Source organism: Coregonus lavaretus (genome assembly GCF_964263955.1).
Source record: "Coregonus lavaretus genome assembly, contig: HAP1_SCAFFOLD_5259, whole genome shotgun sequence".
Classification (NCBI taxonomy): Eukaryota; Metazoa; Chordata; class Actinopteri; order Salmoniformes; family Salmonidae; genus Coregonus; species Coregonus lavaretus.
Window position 1 is genome coordinate 10,001 of NW_028160382.1, and position 20,000 is coordinate 30,000.

The 20,000-nt window shown below is 42.2% G+C and overlaps 1 protein-coding gene across 1 annotated transcript in view; it reads left to right on the plus strand.

The window, feature by feature from the left end:
- Positions 1–20,000, plus strand: part of LOC311121885 (calcium/calmodulin-dependent protein kinase type II subunit alpha-like) — a gene marked incomplete at both ends in the record, with an annotated part of 33,870 nt that overhangs the window by 2,070 nt on the left and 11,800 nt on the right. The window contains 4 exons of the mRNA XM_084196325.1: positions 8,626–8,691; positions 11,280–11,352; positions 13,313–13,415; positions 16,617–16,700. Coding sequence (XP_084052451.1) covers positions 8,626–8,691; positions 11,280–11,352; positions 13,313–13,415; positions 16,617–16,700 — 326 coding nt within the window. The remainder of the gene's footprint in view (positions 1–8,625; positions 8,692–11,279; positions 11,353–13,312; positions 13,416–16,616; positions 16,701–20,000) is intronic.

Here is a 20,000-nt window from a genome sequence, read left to right on the forward strand (position 1 = left end):
CATATGTTGGAACTCCTTCAAGACTGTTGGAAAAGCATTCCAGGTGACTACCTCATGAAGCTGGTTGTGAGAATGTAAAGCTGTCATCAAGGCAAAGGGTGGCTACTTTGAAGAATCTAAAATCTAAAATATATTTTGATTTGTTTAACACTTTTTTGGTTACTATATGATTCCATATGTGTTATTTCATAGTTTTGATGTCTTCACTATTATTCTACAATGTAGAAAATAGTAAAAATAAAGAAAAACCCTTGAATGAGTAGGTGTGTCCAAACTTTCGACTGGTACTGTATATATATATACAGTATATATACATATATTTTTTGTATAATATTTTTTTATTTTATTAAAATTGTTATTGTCTTTATTTAGATTTACATTTACATCATTTAGCAGACGCTCTTATCCAGAGCGACTTACAAAGGTGCATTCAACTTCTGATAGCCAGTGGGACAACCACTTTTTCTTTCTCTTTTTTTTTAATGGGGTGATTGTATTTGGCCCCCCAAGTTTTCTGAGTAAAATAAATAAATATACACTACCGTTCAAAAGTTTGGGGTCGCTTAGAAATGTCCTTGTTTTCCATGAAAACACACATGAAATGAGTTTGAATAGGAAATATATCAAAATGAATAGGAAATGTAGTCATTGACAAGGTTAGAAATAATGATTTTTAATTGAAATAATAATTGTGTCCTTCAAACTTTGCTTTTGTCAAAGAATCCTCCATTTGCAGCAATTACAGCCTTGCAGACCTTTGGCATTCTAGTTGTCAATTTGTTGAGGTAATCTGAAGAGATGTCACCCCATGCTTCCTGAAGCACCTCCCACAATTTGGATTGGCTTGATGGGCACTTCTTACGTACCATACAGTCAAGCTACTCCCACAACAACTCAATAGGGTTGAGATCCGGTGACTGTGCTGGCCACTCCATTATAGACATACCAGCTGACTGATTCTTCCCTAAATATTTATTGCATAGTTTGGAGCTGTGCTTTGGGTCATTGTCCTGTTGTAGGAGGAAATTGGCTCCAATCAAGAGCCGTCCATAGGGTATGGCATGGCGTTGCAAAATGGAGTGATAGCCTTCCTTCTTCAAGATCCCTTTTACCCTGTACAAATCTCCCACTTTACCACCACCATAGCACCCCCAGACAATCACATTGCCTCCACCATGCTTGACAGATGGCATCAAGTACTCCTCCAGCATCTTTTAATTTGGTCTGCGTCTCATAAATGTTCTTCTTTGTGATCCGAACACCTCAAACTTCGATTCGTCTGTCCATAACACTTTTTCCCAATCTTCCTCTGTCCAGTGTCTGTGTTATTTTGCCCATCTTAATCTTTTATTTTTATTGGCCAGTCTGAGATATGGCTTTTTCTTTGCAACTTTTTCTCAGCATCCCGGAGTCGCCCCTTCACTGTTGACGTTGAGACTGGTGTTTTGCGGGTACTATTTAATGAAGCTGCCAGTTGAGGACCTGTGAGGCGTCTGTTTCTCAAACTAGACACTCTAATGTATTTGTCCTCTTGCTCAGTTGTGAACCGGGGCCTCCCACTCCTCTTTCTATTCTGGTTAGAGCCAGTTTGCGCTGTTCTGTGAAGGGAGTAGTACACAGCGTTGTACAAGATCTTCAGTTTCTTGGCAATTTCTCGCATGGAATAGCCTTAATTTCTCAGAACAAGAATAGACTGACGTGTTTCTGGCCATTTTGAGCCTCTAATCGAACCAACAATTGCTGATGCTCCAGATACTCAACTAGTCTCAAGAAGGCCAGTTTTATTGCTTCTTTAATCAGCACAACAGTTTTCAGCTGTCCTAACATAATTGCAAAAGGGTTTTCGAATGATCAATTAGCCTTTTAAAATGATAAACTTGGATTAGCAAACACAACGTGCCATTGGAACACAGAACTGATGGTTGCTGATAATGGGCCTCTGTACGCCTATGTAGATGTTCCATAAAAAATCAGCAGTTTCCAGCTACAATAGCCATTTACAACATTAACAATGTCTACACTGTATTTCTGATCAATTTGATGTTATTTTAATGGACGAAAAAATTGCTTTTCTTTCGAAAACAAGGACATTTCTAAGTGACCCCAAACTTTTGAACGGTAGTGTACATGTAGGTAGAGTTATTAAAGTAACTATATTTATTTATATTATTGTTGGATATAAAAGACTGTCAAAACACCAGCAAAGTATTCAGATCCCTTCGCTTTTTCCATATTTTGTTACGTTACAGCATTATTCTAAAATTGATTAAATAGTTTTTTTCCCCCCTCATCAATCTACACACAATACCCCATAATGACATAGCAAAAACAGGTTTTTAGACTTTTTTGCTAATTTAAAAAATATGAAAAGCTGAAATATCACATTTACATAAGTATTCAGACCCTTAACTCAGTACTTTGTTGAAGCACCTTTGGCAGCGATTACAAGCTTGGCACACCTGTATTTGGGGAGTTACTTCCATTCTTCTCTGCAGATCCTCTCAAGCTCTGTCAGGTTGGATGGGGAGCGTTGCTGGACAGCTATTTTTAGGTCTCTCCAGAGATGTTTGATCGGGTTCAAGTCCGGGCTCTGGCTGGGCCACTCAAAGACCTTCAGAGACTTATCCCGAAGCCACTCCTGCGTTGTCTTGGCTGTGTGCTTAGGGTCATTGTCCTGTTGGAAGGTGAACCTTTACCCCAGTCTGAGGTCCTGAGTGCTCTGGAGCAGGTTTTCTCCGTACTAGGATCTCTCTGTACTTTTCTCCATTCATCTTTCCCTCGATCCTGACTAGTCTCCCAGTCCCTGCCGCTGAAAAACATCTCCACAGCATGACACTGCAACCACCATGCTTCACAGTAGGGATGGTGCCAGGTTTCTTCCAGACGTGACGCTTGGCATTCAGGCCAAAGAGATCAATCTTGGTTTCATCAGACCAGAGAATCTTGTTTCTCATGGTCTGAAAGTCCTTTAGGTGCCTTTTGGCAAACTCCAAGCGGGCTGTCATGTGCCTTTTACTGAGGAGTGGCTTCCGTCTGGCCACTCTACCATAAAGGCCTGATTGGTGGAGTGTTGCAGAGATGGTTGTCCTTCTGGAAGATTCTCCCATCTCTGGAGCTTTGTCAGAGTGAGCATCGGGTTCTTGGTTACCTCCCTGACCAAGGCCCTTCTCCCCCGATTGCTCAGTTTGCCGGGCGGCCAGCTCTAGGAGAGTCTTGGTGGTTCCAAACTTCTTCCATTTAAGAATGATGGAGGCCACTGTGTTCTTGGGGACCTTCAATGCTGCAGAAATGTGTTGGTACCCTTCCCCAGATCGGTGCCTTGACACAATCTTGTCTCGGAGCTCTAAGGACAATTCCTTCGACCTCATGGCTTGTTTTTTGCTCTGACATGCATTGTCAACTGTGGGACCAGGTGTGTGCCTATCCAAATCATGTCCAGTCAATTGAATTTTCCACAGGTGGATTCCAATCAAGTTGTAGAAACATCTCAAGGATGATCAATGGAAACCGGATGCACTTGAGCTGAATTTTGAGTCTCATAACCAAGGGTCTGAATACTTATGTAAATTAGGTATTTCTGTTTTTTACTTTTAATAGATTTGAAAAAATGTCTAAAAACCTGTTTTCATTTTGTCATTATGGGGTATTGTGTGTAGATTGATGAGGATTTTATTTATTTAATCAATTTTAGGATAAGCCTGTAACGTAACAAAATGTGGAAAAAGGTAAGGGGTCTGAATACTTTCCAAATGCACTGTATATGTGATCGTATATACAGTTGAAGTCGGAAGTTTACATACTACTTAGCAAAATACATTTAAACTTTTCACAATTACTGACATTTAATCCTAGTAAAAATTCCCTGTCTTAGGTCAGTTAGGATCACCACTTTATTTTAAGAATGTGAAATGTCAGAATAATAGTAGACATAATTTTCCTTCCTCATGATGCCATCTATTTTGTGAAGTGCACCAGTCCCTCCTGCAGCAAAGCACCCCCACAGCATGATGCTGCCACCCCCGTGCTTCACGGTTGGGATGGTGTTCTTCGGCTTGCAAGCATTCCCCTTTTTCCTCCAAACATAACGATGGTCATTATGGCCAATTAGTTCTATTTTTGTTTCATCAGACCAGAGGACATTTCTCCAAAAAGTACGATCTTCGTTCCCATGTGCAGTTGCAAACCGTAGTCTGGCTTTTTTATGGCGGTTTTGGAGCAGTGGATTCTTCCTTGCTGAGCTGCCTTTCAGGTTATGTCGATATAGGACTCGTTTTACTGTGGATATAGATAATTTTTTACCTGTTTCCTCCAGCATCTTCACAAGGTCCTTTGCTGTTGTTCTGAGATTGATTTGCACTTTTCGCACCTAAGTATGTTCATCTCTAGGAGACAGAATGCGTATCCTTCCTGAGTTGTGTGACGGCCGCGTGGTCCCATGGTGTTTATACTTGCGTACTATTGTTTGTACAGATGAACGTGGTACCTTCAGGCGTTTGGAAATTGCTCCCAAGGATGAACCAGACTTGTGGAGGTCTACACATTTTTTGCTGAGGTCTTAGCTGATTTCTTTTGCTTTTCTGATGATGTCAAGCAAAGAGGCACTGAGTTTGAAGGTAGGCCTTGAAATACATCCACAGGTACACCTCCAATTGACTCAAATGATGTCAATTAGCCTATCAGAAGCTTCTAAAGCCATGACATCATTTTCTGGAATTTTCCAAGCTGTTTAAAGGCACAGTCAACTTCTGACCCCCTGGAATTGTGATACAGTGAATTATAAGTGAAATAATCTGTCTGTAAACAATTGTTGGAAAAATTACTTGTGTCATGCACAAAGTAGACCGACTTGCCAAAACTATAGCTTGTTAACAAGAAATTTGTGGAGTGGTTGAAAAACGAGTTTTGATGACTCCAACCTAAGTGTATGTAAACTTCCGACTTCAACTGTAAATGTAAGCAAGGTTTGAAATTATTATGTTTTAGTGAACTATTATATATGTTTGGGCTTCTTGTGGTCTATTTGCGGTCCACAAATTATTTGTAATTATTTTCCAGCCCCCTGACCATCTGCTCAAGAACAAAATCGTCCCACTGCTGAATCTAGTTGATGATCCCTGCCATAGTGTTGAGGTTGCTTCGTATTCTCTGAGTGCACCAAAATATATGAGTTCTTTAAAAATCACTCTAATATGCATTTTAAACACTCAACTGTTGTAATATCTTTCAATGCCTTTCTAGGAACGTTTGATTTCAGTCTGCTCAACAGTGATTACAGTCCCCTGCAGGTGTTGAACGCTTTTCATTAATGAAACTGGAAATATATTAAAGAAACTGGAATTATATTACAGAAACTGGAATTATATTACAGAAACTGGAATTATATTACAGGAACTGGAATTATATTACAGAAACTGGAATTATATTACAGAAACTGGAATTATATTACAGGAACTGGAATTATATTACAGAAACTGGAATTATATTACAGAAACTGGAATTATATTACAGAAACTGGAATTATATTACAGAAACTGGAATTATATTACAGAAACTGGAATTATATTACAGGAACTGGAATTATATTACAGGAACTGGAATTATATTACAGAAACTGGAATTATATTACAGGAACTGGAATTATATTACAGAAACTGGAATTATATTACAGGAACTGGAATTATATTACAGAAACTGGAATTATATTACAGAAACTGGAATCATATTACAGGAACTGGAATTATATTACAGAAACTGGAATTATATTACAGAAACTGGAATTATATTACAGGAACTGGAATTATATTACAGAAACTGGAATTATATTACAGAAACTGGAATTATATTACAGGAACTGGAATTATATTACAGAAACTGGAATTATATTACAGAAACTGGAATTATATTACAGAAACTGGAATTATATTACAGAAACTGGAATTATATTACAGAAACTGGAATTATATTACAGAAACTGGAATTATATTACAGGAACTGGAATTATATTACAGGAACTGGAATTATATTACAGAAACTGGAATTATATTACAGGAACTGGAATTATATTACAGAAACTGGAATTATATTACAGGAACTGGAATTATATTACAGAAACTGGAATTATATTACAGAAACTGGAATCATATTACAGGAACTGGAATTATATTACAGAAACTGGAATTATATTACAGAAACTGGAATTATATTACAGGAACTGGAATTATATTACAGAAACTGGAATTATATTACAGAAACTGGAATTATATTACAGAAACTGGAATTATATTACAGAAACTGGAATTATATTACAGGAACTGGAATTATATTACAGGAACTGGAATTATATTACAGGAACTGGAATTATATTACAGAAACTGGAATTATATTACACTAACGGGAAATGTCTTTATATTGTACCTTCAAGAGAATTCTTCTTGCATCGGTAACGAGGCGTCTTCTTTTAGCTTCCTGTTAAGTGTCTCTGAATGAAAAAGGACAGCTTTGTGAGTGTGACGATGAGCAGCATGACAAAGTGTTGCGTAAGAAGATCTTAATGACCCTCCTGAACAGCTAATCAAATGGCTACCCGGACCCCCTCTTTTACGCTGCTGCTACTCTCTGTTTATTATCTATGCATAGTCACTTTAACTATACCTACATGTACATATTACCTCAATTATCTTTATCTTGGCCAGGTCGCAGTTGTAAATGAGAACTTGTTCTCAACTGGCTTACCTGGTTAAATAAAGGTGAAATAAAAAATTAATAAATAAATAACCTCGACTAACCGGTGCCCCCGCACATTGACTCTGTACCTGTACCCCCGAATATAGCCTTGCTATTGTTATTTTTACTGTTATTTTACTGCTTTTATTTTTTACTTATCTATTGTTTACTTAACACTTATTTTTCTTAAAACTGCATTGTTGGTTAAGGGCTTGTAAGTAAGCATTTCACTGTAAGGTCTACACATTCAGTGCATGTGACAAATAATATTTGATTTGATTTGACAATGCAAGTTGTTCTTAACTCATCTGAAACAGCAGGATAGTGTTTAGAAGCAGTCCCTTGCTATAGATTCACTTTGATTATAGTGCCCATATCAGAAAGATCAAATTTTCTTAATTCTTTGGGATCAAAAACAGACAAAAATGAGAGACTAAGAAAAACGAAATTCCCTTTGATAGTCTTTAAAGCTGACACATTTAGTAGCAATCTCCTTCGTCAGAGCCCAATCAATTTGTACTAGCAGGTTTATGAGATAGGCCTACAAATATCAGACTTTATCTACTTATTATTCTGAGTGTATATTTGTTTACATAATTCATACTGTATATCTAGCGATACTTGGTCAGTGTGTGCCAGTCTATGTGTTTATTCTATGAAGGCATGACTGGGTAACATTTAGCTGTCTCCTAGTATCCTGTGAATGCATGACTGGGTAACATTTAGCTGTCTCCTAGTATCCTGTGAATGCATGACTGGGTAACATTTAGCTGTCTCCTAGTATCCTGTGAAGGCATGACTGGGAAACATTTAGCTGTCTCCTAGTATCCTGTGAATGCATGACTGGGTAACATTTAGCTGTCTCCTAGTATCCTGTGAATGCATGACTGGGTAACATTTAGCTGTCTCCTAGTATCCTGTGAATGCATGACTGGGTATCATTTAGCTGTCTCCTAGTATCCTGTGAATGCATGACTGGGTAACATTTAGCTGTCTCCTAGTATCCTGTGAATGCATGACTGGGTAACATTTAGCTGTCTCCTAGTATCCTGTGAATGCATGACTGGGTAACATTTAGCTGTCTCCTAGTATCCTGTGAAGGCATGACTGGGTAACATTTAGCTGTCTCCTAGTATCCTGTGAAGGCATGACTGGGTAACATTTAGCTGTCTCCTAGTATCCTGTGAAGGCATGACTGGGAAACATTTAGCTGTCTCCTAGTATCCTGTGAAGGCATGACTTGACAACATTTAGCTGTCTCCTAGTATCCTGTGAAGGCATGACTGGGTAACATTTAGCTGTCTCCTAGTATCCTGTGAAGGCATGACTGGGAAACATTTAGCTGTCTCCTAGTATCCTGTGAAAGCATGACTTGACAACATTTAGCTGTCTCCTAGTATCCTGTGAAGGCATGACTGGGTAACATTTAGCTGTCTCCTAGTATCCTGTGAAGGCATGACTGGGTAACATTTAGCTGTTACTTAGAGTGTCCTGTTGAGGATTCATACTCTCAAAGTCTGAACTTTGCAACAGGGAGTCAACTGCTTGGTTTTTGTCAATAAAGTTCCTTTTTACACATCAGACATTTACATTTGGAGGTGCCTGTTAGGTTCCATGTCAACACACAGTTGTCTCCCAGTTATTTGATATATTTACCCAAAAATATATGGGGGATTGGAAATGATGCAGACAATTACACTGATGGAAGCCACAATCTATCTGCAATATTAAAGCTGATCTAACCCCCCCCCCCCCGAAACACAAAAAAAAACACACAGTTGTCAGTGTGTCTCAGTGGCTGATATGGGGGTATTGAGAAGGGTGTATTTCTCTCACATTGGCTCCATGCTCTGGTGGCCACCTTCATCCTCTGGCAGCCTAACAATCCTCTCTCTTCCTCAGAGTGACGGGCGGGGAGCTCTTCGAAGACATTGTTGCTCGAGAGTACTACAGCGAGGCTGACGCCAGGTCAGTGAAACCACCTCACAAAACTCCCATAATACACCCAAACACAGATACGTAACAAAGCAATTTAGAGATTTCAACGTAAGAATTTTCACTGTAACATGTATTCATTGAATTATACAGAGGTCACAGCACTCCCAAACCAGAGATTGGAGAGGATCTAAAGGCATATATATAGAACCCTGATATACTGTATATTGTCTACAGTGGTGGTCGTATATATATATGATATACTGTATATTGTCTTAAGATGAGTGAGGACGATAATTGTTTTATGAGCATGGCCTTATTTCTTTTACAGCATATTGGATAACTGTCATTCATATTCCATTCACCCAGTTCAATGTAATAATATCGATAGGTTTAGGCTACTACATGATACTCACATTTTCCCTATACCCATCATGAGCTTGCTACGACCTAGCCTATGAGTGAAAGTTTACAACGTAGGTGCACAGGTCGAGATAAATTGAAGTAATCAAGGTGACAGACATCGACAATATTCAATACCGCCTTGCACACTCTTGCCTGCATGTAGCTGATCTAGGATGCAATCATTAGTCCAACAGTTGCAAACGAGAGTTTCTATTGGACAAATTCCCCTACCTACAAGTACAAATTACCTCGACTAACCTGTACCCCCGCACATTGACTCGGTACCGGTACCCACTGTATATAGCCTCATTATTGTTATTTTATTGTGTTACTTTTTACAATTTAAAAATTTTACTCTAGTTTATTTAGTAAATATTTTCTTAACTCTATTTTCTAAAAACTGCAGTGTTGGTTAAGGGCTTGTAAGTAAGCATTTCACGGTAAGGTCTTACACCTGTTGTAATCGGCGCATGTGACAAATACAATTTGATTTGATTTGATGTTTATCACCGTTTCGTTTGCTTCCATTTAAGAAACATTTTTCAACAGAATCGGCAGAATGAATACACCCCTGATCACATGCAAACACAGTTCAATTTCATAGCAGCCACATACAAACAGCATGATCGTTGTATTCCTACTCGCATATACGTGCTCTCCTCCTCTCACCTTTTTCCTTTGCTTGTGGACTTCAGTGCACAACACATCATCTTTCTGTGACCAGGCGAAAAAACCTATCCAAGCCAAACCTTCATATCATAACCGCTAACCGCTACACAGTCTACATCGTTGTCACCATAGTAACGTCATAGTGAGAATAGCTACTAGAACTAATGCATTAGTAAACCCTCTACAATCATGCAGTGCAGTGTACAGTCAGCCGTTGATAAGCAGTCACACCGGCGGGCCTCAGTGGCAATATATTAATAAAACCAAAAGCTTAACTTGACTTGGAAAAGTTCCAGTGTTGGATAGCCATAGCCAGCTAGCTAACATAGCAGCCTTCTCTGTTTGAGCCGGGTGTTTGAGTAGGCTAAACTAGCTAGCTGCATTCGCTAGCTAAGTAAGTGAAAGTGAAAAACTAAATACAACAAAATATAGCTATCTCTCTCTCTCTCTCTCTCTCTCTCTCTCTCTCTCTCTCTCTCTCTCTCTCTCTCTCTCTCTCTCTCGCTTCTCCTTCATTTATAAATAAATACATTTGTTCAAAACTGTTCAACTATTGTCTTTCTCTCTCTTTGCGTCAACTACTCACCACATTTTATGCAGTGCTAGCTAGCTGTAGCTTATGTTTTCAGTACTAGATTCATTCTCTGATCCTTTGATTGTGTGGACAACATGTCAGTTCATGCTGCAAGAGCTCTGATAGGTCGGAGGACATCCTCCAGAAGTTGTCATAATTACTGTGTAAGTCTATGGAAGGGAGTGAGAACCACGTGCCTCCTAGGTTTTGTACTGAAGTCAATGTACCTAGAGGAGGACGAAAACTAGCTGTCCTCCGACTACACCATGGTGCTACCCTACAGAGTGGTGTTGAGGCTATTGTAGACCTTCATTGCAAAACAGTGTGTTTTAATCAATTATTTGGTAACGTGAATATATTTAGTATAGTTTTATCTAAAAAGATCCATTATGCAGGTCCATTATTGGACTGTTCATTTGGATTGAACAGCTTTACCTCCATAAGCCTATTCATGATAGACTATCTCCCCACTTCACCCAACACCAACTATGGACTGGGCCATTGATTTGCAGTGACAGAGCGAAAGGGCTACAAAACAAATTAATGAACAGAAACAAATGGAAACAGATGGCTGTGGAGGTGTCCTCCCGTCAATGTACACGCTTCGCCCGGGTTTAGCGTGTCAGTCTCTCTATCTCTGTGGACCGGGTTCTCCCTGCTCCACGCTCCACTGCTTGATTGACAGCTGAGTCTAGTTGCTAATAATCTTCCCACTGACTCCCAGCCAAACATGCAAAAACTCATCAGGCTTTGGCCCGTGCTATTGTGTTGATCGACAGTTTAGGAAAATGAATGGCCAACTCTAACGCCTCTGTGTGGATTTGTATTGTTTTGGAGGTGCACAGGCCATTTTATCCAAAATGCTGTGTGGATTAATGCTGAAGTGAAGCCCATTTTCAATAGCATTCAATTTAGCCTCTCCGACCTCTCAGCGCACTCAGCCTTTCAGTTCTCTCTCTCTCTCCTTTCATAGTCATTGCATTCAGCAGATTCTGGAGGCAGTGCTTCATTGTCATCAGATGGGAGTCGTTCACAGAGACCTCAAGGTAAGATTGAATAAGGAATAAATGAAAAGTCACAGACTGTTTATCCACTGCAAGATATCACTTTGATGATATTGTTGTTATTTGATTGATTTGATCAAAAATGGATTTGAATATAAATAATCTGTACACTCTTAGAAAAAAGGGTTCTTCAGCTGTCCCCATAGGAGAACCATTTTTGGTTCCAAGTAGAACTCTTTTGGGTTCCATGTAGAACCCTCTGTGTAAAGGGTTCCACGTTTACATTTTAGTCATTTAGCAGATGCTCTTACAGGAGCAATTAGGGTTAAGTGCCTTGCTTAAGGGCACATCAACAGATTTTTCACCTAGTCGGCTCGGGGATTAGAACCAGCAACCTTTCGGTTACTGGCACAACACTCTTACCCACTAAGCTACATGCCGCCCCATGGAACCAAAAGGGTTTTACCTGGAACCAAATAGGGTTATTAAAAGGGTTATCCTATGGGGACAGCCAAATAACCCTTTTAGGTTCCAGATAGCACCTTTATGCAGAGTGTATGCAGAAACTTCAGATGATTTTTTTAATTTTATTTTTTATTAATTTAAACACATTTCAACCATTCATTTTAGCCATCCAGGCTCTTTTTAATTTGAACCTTGAGGACACATCTATTTATGTAATGTTTGCTCCTCAGGCAGCAGATAACAGGCCAACAGGCCAACCCTCTCTGCCATGACTAGGGTTGCAAAATTCCAGGAACTTTCAATACATTCCCTGGTTTTTCCAAAGTCCCGGTTGAAGGATTCCCAGAGTCAGAAGTGAACAAGCAGGACATCTGGAATTCTCCATCCAGGATTTCTGGAAAACCAGGGAATTTATTGAACGTTCCCAGAATTTTGCAATCGTAGCCATGACTGTCAGAGAGGGATTCAGCTGTAGGTATGTGGACATAATAACAAAAGCCCAATCAAACCAATCAGAGCATTCAGGGGACATGCTGCTAGACCCTCTTCTGTCTTAAGTAATTTCCCCTGCACACAGTTTGATGATTATAAAATAGGCATTCACTTACAGTGCAACCACCATCGATCCACTGTTCTGTTGCCAACTTGCCAAGTACAGTACATGTACTCCATATCTCAATGTCAGCTCAAGGGACAAATAAAAGAGTGGGGTTTCTAAAACCAATTTAGGCCTACAGTAAAAGCGGCAACAAACCCTCACACCATCTCCATCACATCGGACAGCATTGACGTGTTCTAGAGTATATCTGCCCTGTTGTGGTGTCAATGAGGGACAGATCAATCACAGGATAGGTTCCAGTACTGTTTCATTTATTAATACACATATTCAAGTACCGCTATATATACCCACACTCTTTCAAAGGTACATTTTTGTTCATTCCATCATATCTTTTATTTTATATTTCTTACAGACTGCTTCAACACTCACTGTTATTATCATGCACTAACAAATGCTTGTACAAAGAGACACCCTTCTGCCCCACAGATAAATGTTCCATTCACATCGTTTCACATCTGCCTCCCAGCACCTGGGAACTGAGGGAAGATGGAGTGATAAAATGGATTTGTGTGGGCTGCAATGTTAGGTGTGTGTGTGTGTGTGTTTGTGTTTGCATATGTGTGCCTGCGTGCGTGCGTTCGTGAGTGCGTCTGGTGCGTGTCTGTGTTTATCAGGGGGTGGATAACATCTAATAGCAGCAGCAGTAGAGTGATTGGCGGCGGGAGGTGGGGTGTTCATTCCTCCATCTGTGTGGGATAGAAGTGGCTGGGTGGGTGGCTGTATTTATCAGAGCTCTGTCATGCTGCAACAACACAAAGCCATTAACACAATTCAATCAGGCCCAGCCTAGAATCATGTCTGTCTGCCACCGTATCCCTACTTCTGCTCAGGCCTCCTGTCTCCTCTGGCTGACTGACTGCTGACTGACTGGCTGGCTGACTGACTAACTGACTGACTGACCTCTCTCTTTGTACGCAGCCTGAAAACCTTCTGCTTGCCTCCAAGTCCAAGGGAGCTGCAGTGAAGCTGGCAGATTTCGGCCTGGCCATCGAGGTGGAGGGGGACCAACAAGCCTGGTTCGGTAATGGCTGATATGAATCGTAATTACACACACACACACACACACACACACACACACACACACACACACACACACACACACACACACACACACACACACACAGACACACACACACACACACACAAAACATAAATGCAAATAAGGACTGGCTTCTAAAGGAGCTCGACTTATACAAGATTTAGGATGTATAATGTTAATATTTCCACCAGGGAAACAGAACCTTCAGAGGGAAATCAATCATTCAAAGACTCCTATGGAATCCAATCAAACAAACGCTTTGCATCGAATATCATCAAAAAAGAAACATTTTCTCTACAGCTATACCGGAGAAATACCAAAAACTGAAAACAAAGGGAAAGTTTGCCTAACAAAAGATCATCAAGGTAGGAATAACTAGTTTTGTAGCGCCATGACTACCACAGGGGAAAGAGGGCTGTTTACTGCTTGTTTTATTTATTTAGAAATGTCACCTCAGCGCCATCCAGACTCGTTAGTAGTGAGGCCTGCTGGAATAGGTTAGACATAGCTCATTTTCCTTCACTCTGACTGCTCTAACTAACCTAACTGACTGACTGGTCTAACTAACCTAACTGACTGACTGGTCTAACTAACCTAGCTGACTGACTGCTCTAACTAACCTAGCTGACTGACTGCTCTAACTAACCTAGCTGACTGACTGGTCTAACTAACCTAACTGACTGACTGGTCTAACTAACCTAACTGACTGACTGCTCTAACTAACCTAGCTGACTGACTGCTCTAACTAACCTAGCTGACTGACTGCTCTAACTAACCTAACTGACTGACTGCTCTAACTAACCTAGCTGACTGACTGCTCTAACTAACCTAACTGACTGACTGCTCAAACTAACATAGCTGACTGACTGCTCTAACTAACCTAGCTGACTGACTGGTCTAACTAACCTAACTGACTGACTGCTCTAACTAACCTAACTGACTGACTGCTCTAACTAACCTAGCTGACTGATTGGTCTAACTAACCAGTCAGACTGACTGGTGCTGCCGTGTGATTGGTGCCCTTGGGTTCAGAAGGTCACAGGAAATCAATGACTTTTTATCCAGCCAATCACATGAGCCCCTGGGATAGGAACTCTACCTAAACCAGGAGGGAAGTCTCTCTCTGCTGACCCAATCTCACTGCTGACCCAATCTCACTGCTGACCCAATCTCTCTGCTGACCCAATCTCTCTGCTGACCCAATCTCACTGCTGACCCAATCTCTCTGCTGACCCAATCTCTCTGCTGACCCAATCTCTCTGCTGACCCAATCTCTCTGCTGACCCAATCTCACTGCTGACCCAATCTCTCTGCTGACCCAATCTCTCTGCTGACCCAATCTCTCTGCTGACCCAATGCTGTGGTTTTCCATGCCTGCCTGAGGATGTGCTCAGTAATTTAATAAATACATACAAATAATAATACATAGAATTTGTTAAAGTGCATTTCTCACACCCAAGGTGTAAAAAAATAAAAAATAAAAAATAATAATGATAATAAAAACTATCCAAAACACAACATAGAACACAGACAACAATCAAAGCTATATACAGGTGTCGTCAGATCCAGAGGACATGAGAACAGAATTAACAGAGGTCTTGGAAAGCTTTTCTGAACAGCACGGTCTTGAAAGCCCTGTCCCCCATAGTTTTGAGTCTGCTTCGTGACATCACAGTACCTCAGATGTTTCACCAGCCTGCCCTTTGGCACTATGCTGTGTTGAGCAGAATCAAACATACGTTTTAAAACTAGGGAACTAGGAATGTCTTTTAGAATTCTGTTTTTAATGAGCTAGAGGACACTTATCCAATACCCACAGCTCATTTTTAAAGACACACCTCTCTTAGATCAGGATGATTTTTCTAAATCCTTTGGGGAACACCTGGCTGGCTGCTTTTTGAGACAAAAACTATATTTTGATGTTTCCAAAGGACAGCTGGTGGTGCTGTCACACCCAGCTCTGCTGTTCATTATAATTATACTGTACTGTACTCTTCACATGATGCTTTATCATTTCCTAAATGAAAATGAGTTTGGATATTTCAACCTGTCCTTTGTTCACAGTGCGTAAAACCCCAGGCTGGTTCCCTGGGTCTGGAGAATAAACGGAAGAATGCGTTCTTCTTCTCTGTCGGATGATTGATATATAATCCATTTGTCCACATAACAAGGCTGGAACATGAGAAGATGTGGTGAATCGTTGAAACAACAGTAAAATAAAGATCTCATCACCCCTCAGAGAGAGTTCATGACCACTTAGAACATTAGAAACCTGTCTGGTCAGGGTAGGTAATAAGGATATGGACCTCATACCTCAAATGAAGCTCTATTGAGAGAAATGTGAGGCAGGCGAGCCCAGGAACATGTGAATAATGTTATTACTCTCTCTTACATAAGGGGAAGATAATATCAGAGCAGATCTCTCGAACACTGTGCTCTGTTCCTGGTTTGTGACAGAATACAAAGTTCATTTGTAGTGCTCCAGGAATACTTCTGTTTTTTTCTTTGTTATATTGCTAGAAAGGTTGAAGTATTTTGTGCATTTTAGAATTCAAAGATACTGAACTCTCTATACTGTATTATAATATATAATGGATTGATATGGTTAGTGTCACTTCACACTTAAAACAGCATGTGCCTTTGATCAAAGCCTATATCACTATGTATTGAATAGCGTTACGCTTGTACCAGTATTTAGGACATTATATAGAGCTAAACTCTATCACCTTGTTCTTTTATTACACTGAGAGAATCCCTTGTAGAGCTTTATAAAATGATACGTTTGCATCCTGGATGCTGATAGGTTGATAGCCGTTAGTTATTGAAGATAATCAAATCAAATCAAATTGTATTTGTCACATGCGCCGAATACAACAAGTGTAGACCTTACAGTGAAATGCTTACTTACAAGCCCCTAACTAACAATGCAGTTTTAAGAAAAATAAGTGTTAAGTAAAAAATAGATAAGTAAAAAATAAAAATAACAAATGCCTGTTAACAGTTCCATTTGAATTATCAATGCACATCCACTGTCCTACAGCCCATCCAGGCAATTCATAAACTTGATCTCCACTGGAAAAAAGTATCTAGACATTGTTTCCCATTGCTTGTTGCCTAGCATTTGATTTTCAATAGAGCTGCATTATCTGTGACTCACTGCCTCTCTGTCTGGATGTGATGCAGGCTTTGCAGGGACACCTGGTTACCTGTCTCCTGAGGTCCTGAGGAAGGACCCATATGGCAAAGCTGTGGACCTGTGGGCATGCGGTAAGCAGGACGACTTTCAGATATCCACCTCTTTCCTTGTTTGTTTCTGTCTACATCTACTGTAAGTTGCTGCTGCCTAAAGAAAACATGATATAGACTTCACAACTGGTGTGATGCGTTTCCTAATTTCTTCATTTCAAGATTTATGTTATCTAATTTGGCCAGACTGTTGTGCTGATACAAAACCTGCCCGCCTCAATGTCACAGATTATTTAGTGCATCAGTTTATTTATGGGAGTCTGTTTCATCCAAAAGTGCAGAGATTAGCTCTCAGTCAGAGAAGAGAAGGCAGCAGTGTGTTGATCTGATCTGAGCTCTCTCTCTATGTCTATATACATACAGTACCACAGGCCTCAGTACCACAGGCCTCAGTACCACAGGCCTCAGTACCACAGGCCTGAGTACCACAGGCCTCAGTACCACAGGCCTCAGTACCACAGGCCTGAGTACCACAGGCCTCAATACCACAGGCCTGAGTACCACAGGCCTCAATACCACAGGCCTCAGTACCACAGGCCTCAGTACCACAGGCCTCAATACCACAGGCCTCAGTACCACAGGCCCCAGTCCCACAAGCGTCATTACCACAGGCCTCAATACCACAGGCCTCAATACCACAGGCCTCAGTACCACAGGCCCCAGTACCACAGGCCTCAGTACCACAGGCCTCAGTACCACAGGCCTCAATACCACAGGCCTCAATACCACAGGCCTCAGTACCACAGGCCTCAGTACCACAGGCCTGAGTACCACAGGCCTCAATACCACAGGCCTCAGTACCACAGGCCTCAGTACCACAGGCCTCAGTACCACAGGCCTCAATACCACAGGCCTCAGTACCACAGGCCCCAGTACCACAAGCGTCATTACCACAGGCCTCAATACCACAGGCCTCAATACCACAGGCCTCAGTACCACAGGCCTCAATACCACAGGCCCCAGTACCACAGGCCTCAGTACCACAAGCGTCATTACCACAGGCCTCAATACCACAGGCCTCAATACCACAGGCCTCAGTACCACAGGCCTCAATACCACAGGCCCCAGTACCACAGGCCTGAGTACCACAGGCCTCAGTACCACAGGCGTCATTACCACAGGCCTCATTACCACAGGCCTCAGTACCACATGCCCCAGTACCACAGGCATCAGTACCACAGGCCTCAATACCACAGGCCTCAGTACCACAGGCCTCAATACCACAGGCCTCAGTACCACAGGCATCATTACCACAGGCCCCAGTACCACAGGCCTCAGTACCACAGGCCTCAGTACCACAGGCCTCAATATCACAGGCCTCAATACCACAGGCCTCAGTACCACAGGCCCCAGTACCACAGGCCTCAGTACCACAGGCCTCAGTACCACAGGCCTCAATACCACAGGCCTCAATACCACAGGCCCCAGTACCACAGGCCTGAGTACCACAGGCCTCAGTACCACAGGCGTCATTACCACAGGCCTCATTACCACAGGCCTCAGTACCACAGGCCCCAGTACCACAGGCCTCAGTACCACATGCCTCAGTACCACAGGCCTCAATACCACAGGCCTCAGTACCACAGGCCTCAATACCACAGGCCTCAGTACCACAGGCGTCATTACCACAGGCCCCAGTACCACAGGCCTCAGTATCACAGGCCTCAGTACCACAGGCCTCAGTACCACAGGCCTCAGTACCACAGGCATCATTACCACAGGCCTCAGTACCACAGGCCCCAGTACCAAAGGCCTCAGTACCACAGGCCTCAGTACCACAGGCCTCAGTACCACAGGCCTCAGTACCACAGGCCCCAGTACCACAGGCCTGAGTACCACAGGCCTCAGTACCACAGGCGTCATTACCACAGGCCTCATTACCACAGGCCTCAGTACCACATGCCCCAGTACCACAGGCATCAGTACCACAGGCCTCAATACCACAGGCCTCAGTACCACAGGCCTCAATACCACAGGCCTCAGTACCACAGGCATCATTACCACAGGCCCCAGTACCACAGGCCTCAGTACCACAGGCCTCAGTACCACAGGCCTCAATATCACAGGCCTCAATACCACAGGCCTCAGTACCACAGGCCCCAGTACCACAGGCCTCAGTACCACAGGCCTCAGTACCACAGGCCTCAATACCACAGGCCTCAATACCACAGGCCCCAGTACCACAGGCCTGAGTACCACAGGCCTCAGTACCACAGGCGTCATTACCACAGGCCTCATTACCACAGGCCTCAGTACCACAGGCCCCAGTACCACAGGCCTCAGTACCACATGCCTCAGTACCACAGGCCTCAATACCACAGGCCTCAGTACCACAGGCCTCAATACCACAGGCCTCAGTACCACAGGCGTCATTACCACAGGCCCCAGTACCACAGGCCTCAGTATCACAGGCCTCAGTACCACAGGCCTCAGTACCACAGGCCTCAGTACCACAGGCATCATTACCACAGGCCTCAGTACCACAGGCCCCAGTACCAAAGGCCTCAGTACCACAGGCCTCAGTACCACAGGCCTCAGTACCACAGGCCTCAGTACCACAGGCGTTATTACCACAGGCCTCAGTACCACAGGCCTCAGTACCACAGGCGTCATTACCACAGGCCTCAATACCTCAGGCCTCAGTACCACAGGCCTCAGTACCACAGGCCTCAATACCATGGGCCTCTGTGTCAACAAGGTGGCAGAATTCATCTCCTTGGACATCCTCTGGTCTATTTAGATAGATGATTGAAATGGTACTCCGATGCGTAGACAACTCTTACCTAGAACATAATATGTACAGTATATATAGTGTATATTGTAATATTGGAAAGAGCAGGTGTTTTTAATGTTTTGTACTCTCAGTGTATATCCATATCATATGAATCGTATATAAATAATTATTTTGACAATATGTAGTAGTACAGCCACTTTTCACACTGAGTTGAGGAGCTGCTCTTCAGCTCGGCTGGATTCAGCAGTTTAACCCTGTTTGGTTAGATCTTTCTCAAACTAATTGTCGTTTCAAGCTATCACTCTGTGCACGTTTGTCTTTTGAAGCGGGAGATGCTCATCGCTATGCACAGCTATATTTCCCTGCCTTTTGATATGGCTTTGTCTTGCTGCTCCCAATGAGATGTGTGTGGGCTTCATGGCCGATGGGTCTGTGAGCTGGGCAGAGATGAAGTCACAAGAGACATAAGGTTGAGGGCTGAGAGGGGCGACAGTGTGGGCAGGTGGGAGTGGGAGTGGGCAGGGCTTCATTCTCAGATTCCTAACGTCCTGACATGGAACTGGATCTGTATGTGCACACAGCTGTGT